The 4,270-nt window shown below is 36.9% G+C and overlaps 1 protein-coding gene across 1 annotated transcript in view; it reads left to right on the forward strand.

Moving 5' to 3' along the window:
* Positions 1–4,270, forward strand: part of grin2da (glutamate receptor, ionotropic, N-methyl D-aspartate 2D, a) — a 100,899-nt gene that overhangs the window by 85,492 nt on the left and 11,137 nt on the right. Inside the window, exons 16-17 of the mRNA XM_014024850.1 lie at positions 2,941–3,002; positions 3,803–3,973. Coding sequence (XP_013880304.1) covers positions 2,941–3,002; positions 3,803–3,973 — 233 coding nt within the window. The remainder of the gene's footprint in view (positions 1–2,940; positions 3,003–3,802; positions 3,974–4,270) is intronic.

The raw sequence follows: 4,270 nt of genomic DNA on the forward strand, positions 1-4,270 counted from the left end.
TATATATATATATATATATATATATATCTGTGTTTGAAAATGTTATGAAAGTACCAGAAATCATGAAATGGGTTTAAAAATACTCCTCTAACTTTGGGCATAACCATGTTGATAGGTGTGTTTTTAGCTACCAGCTGGATTGGAGCTTATTACCACATGAATTATCTGATTATTTGTTTGCCAAACTATAAAGATAAAAGCTTGAGGGAACCTGAAGCACAGCAGTACTTTAGATTAAAAGAAGATCCTTTTTTAAAATGAGGCACCGCTGTGTCAAGTCCCACTTGGCTCTAAGAGATTTCTCAGAAACAAACTGCCTTTAAAGTGTTGCTGCAAAAGACGTAGATGCAGGGATGTATACATTTATAACTGCTGACATTGTATTGGAGCTCAGGGTCCCACAGCAGCATCCATTCAAAGTTCACCTCCACCACACTGTTCCTCTGTGTCACTCAGACAGATTCATGCTGACTGAGCAGAGCCAGTAAAAAACACTTGCACATAAAAGAATGATAAAACGAAAGTGTGAATATGAGCAGCTTTTGGCACAGGATATAGAGGGGAAAAAAACTGTCGCAGTACAGTACAGCCTGGGGAAATTGATTTCTGTTTTGTTCTCATTCTTTTTAAAGAGCTTTGAGTCTTTGAGACGCAGATGTTGATCCTCGTTTTATTGACTGAAAACAAAGTCACTTTTTTGTCTGAGGATCATTGATTTTAGGTTTTATTTTAGGGGGCAAAAAAATCACTTTTAACTGCTCCTTTATAGTTTGAACAAGCATAAATCTAAACGTGTCTCCTAAACCAGTTTTACTGATTATTATCGTTATTTTTATGTATTTTTTATCCCACTAATATCTTTATGTTTACAACCTGCTTGCTTGTGAATGACTGCTCTACAGTTGATCTACTTGAACTCTACCTCTAAAAATAAATTTCCACCTCGTGTGTTTTTTTGGAGAGTAATCTGAGGTGCAACAATTTTCATTTTTGACACTAAATTTGGTATCTCACCAGGAACCACTTTTGGAGACTAGCTGACAACTTAAAGTTGTTGAGGAAATTGTGAGAAAAGAGGAGGATTTTATACTGCAGTGTAACTTAGTTATGAGTTTTTTGTTATTTATTCTGCATRAGTACACATTTCAAAGTGAAGACAGGCAGATTAGGACCAGTTTATCTAAATTTGTATATAAGTTGCATACAGGGTAGTTGGCAAGTAAATGATAATTACCTTTTTGTTTTTTGTTTTCAACTGTGCAGATTGTTATGACACTTTTATACTTTCAATACCATCTAAATAAACAAAAACTGTTTGAATCTGTTGCTCACATACATTGAATTTATTATATTTTGTCCATACCTGCACAGCTTTGAATGCCACGGTTGTCAAACTCACAATGTAGGTCAAAAACGCCGGACAGGAAACAGGGACTGGTATTTGTTCAGAGGAAAGCCAGTTATGTAACATTTGGCAGGAACTCCTGTGCTGTCTTGCATTAGAAGGTATTGCAGGTGACACTGTTACAGTTAGAGCTGCTCCAGCTGATAATAGTCTTAACTAAATGCTCTTCTGCAAAGATTGAATAATGAAGATATTCCCTACAATATAATTGAGAGGATTAAAATTCTTGGGGCTTATTTTCTCACTGTGCATCAATGTAAACCCACTGGAGGGACACAAGTACATTTTCAACATATACTGTATATGTGTGTATTTTCTTAAGCTGGCATTTGAATTTCTCCATGATGCTTTTAGATGTCAAACTTGGCACACAGATTTGTATTGGAGTCCGATTTGTGTTTTGTTTGAGCGGATTTGACGTTTGAGTCAACACAGCCGAGTCGTGCCGGTTTAATCCATGCGACGTGGCTTCGAGAAGGGGTTTCCAGACGACGTTAATTAACCCAGAGGTCGGTTTATTAGTGGGTTTGGGATCTCCTTTTAACTGGGGCATCTTCAGGCATTATACAGTGACAGATTCTGAGTATGTTTAAGCCAGTAGGTTTGATTTAAACRCCCACTCCCACACGGTCATGCACATCTGTCTAAATAAGCCCCTCAGCACACGGAAAGGAAAAGCCATGATTCCCTTCCAGCAGACTCATTCTTTTTGATTAATGCATTAATGGCCAGCACGGAGAGTCCCATTACGCTGGGGTTCAGAGTGTGTGTCACGTTTGTGTGTTTCATGTAGTTTGAGCCGAAAATGTAACGTTTGTGCGTTTCCCTCCTTTCATCTCCCATGCGCTGTCGCATCACTCTGCCCTCAGCGCACCCCGTCTCAGATACCAAGCCATTTCAAAATCTGCTTCAAAGAGCTTCTCCCTCCTCCAGTCGCTGCCTCTAATTCCCAATTTCTTATTTTCAATCTTAAAACTTTTCATTTTCTGCTTACATCCATTAAAGTTTTATGTTTTTCTACCTTTCTGTCTGTTGTTGTTCTAGGGTTGCTCGATAACTCTTTGTCTATCTTTCTAAATATTTTATTGTGCTTTTTTTGTTTTCATCAAATGTATTTTTTCTTAAAAAAATCTTATTTCTCTTTTCTATTCTAAATTTCATCATCTCTTCTTGTTTCCTCTGTTATAAAGACTCTATCCTCCCTCCTCATTTTTGCTCTCTTCAGCCTTCTTCCCCTGACTTCTTTCTTCTCCRTCAGGCCAATAAGCACCTTGGATCTTATGACAAAGAGGTGTTAATCCTCTTCTTTGCATTTTTCTCTCATTTCGTCGTTTACTGTTTGAACTCATCTTCCCGGTTGTTTTGTTTCCTTCTTTTCCATTCTGTTTTAAATTTCAAGCTTCCCTTTGAACTTTGTGTCCTCTTTCTAACAAAAACACCTTGCGAAACACTAGTTTTGTTTTGTTTTGTTTTGTTTTTTAGATTCTCACCAGTTTGACCTTCTACTTCATCATCCTTTCTCTTTGTTCTTTTAGATGAGATCGATATGTTGGAACGCCTCTGGTTGTCTGGAATCTGCCACAATGATAAAATTGAGGTATGGGTCTTTTGTTTTTGTTTTTCCCCTCTTGGATGTGCATTTATCTTTTGCACAGATTTCACAGTGAACTGCATATAACACCAGTTAGTTATGCAGTAGGATGTAAAATAGATATATTTTACCAAACTTTCTTGGTTGTGCTGATTGCAATACAAACCCCAAAACAGACACTCTTGGGAAATACTGATCTATTTTGCCCTGATTATTATTGTCATTGAATAATAATAAAATAAATTTAAAAAAATTAACAAAAATGCAAACTCTTTGAAATATCACCTACCACTAAAAATACATATTGGGAGCCAGCAACACTTAGGTTTTTAAATGTGAAAGGAGAGCAATAAGAATCTTAGTTGCTTTGGTGATTTTAATTAACTTAGCAGCTTTTATTTTAGACAGAAAAAGGTCAAATACTGTCGGTTAATGGTGAGTCTTTAATGAGGATGTTGCTTCAGTCTGTCATGGTGAAGAAAAAGCTGAGCCTAATGGCAACACTTTTCATGTACTCGTCTTCTACTGGATCCTCCTACACTCTCACAGTAAGGGTCAACCTCCACGAAATACTGAATGTGTGTGTGTATGGGGGGGCTGACTCTGAACATCTTGAGATTGACTGAGTTGGTTTCTCCCCTGAAGCTGTTGCTTCATAAATTTAAAAAAAAGATAAAACATTATATATCCTATTGCAAAAATTGTGCCTCATTAGAAACCAAGTTTTTTGTTCTGGCAGTTTCCAAAAGTGTATTTTATCTAAAAGCACTGTTTTTCATGATTTTTTTTGTTTGTTTTCCTCATAGGTGATGAGTAGTAAGCTGGACATTGATAACATGGCAGGTGTTTTCTACATGCTGCTGGTGGCCATGGGCCTCAGTCTCCTGGTTTTTGCCTGGGAGCACCTGGTGTACTGGAAACTAAGACACTGTGTGAAAAGATCTGGTGGGATGGACTTTCTCCTGGCTCTCAGCAGGGTAAGGAGAAGACATTTTATGACCAATACAACAAAATCCTCAAATGCATTAAAAAAAATGGACATTTCCATTTTAGGGTAAAGTTGATCAGATGTTCTTAACCTTGTTGACCTCAGGGCCCATTTTGTTGAACACAAAGAGGCACGAGGTCAAGTCAGKCATTACCAATGTACGGATTAAAATGATAAATATTCTACGTCTTTTTATGCATATTGTATTTCCATAATAACTGAATTAAATACACTTAAAGTATAAAAGTAAAACTCTTGTCAAATAATCACAAGACATGATTATGAC

The sequence above is a fragment of the Austrofundulus limnaeus genome, unplaced genomic scaffold (genome assembly GCF_001266775.1).
Source record: "Austrofundulus limnaeus strain Quisiro unplaced genomic scaffold, Austrofundulus_limnaeus-1.0 Scaffold442, whole genome shotgun sequence".
NCBI lineage: Eukaryota > Metazoa > Chordata > Actinopteri > Cyprinodontiformes > Rivulidae > Austrofundulus > Austrofundulus limnaeus.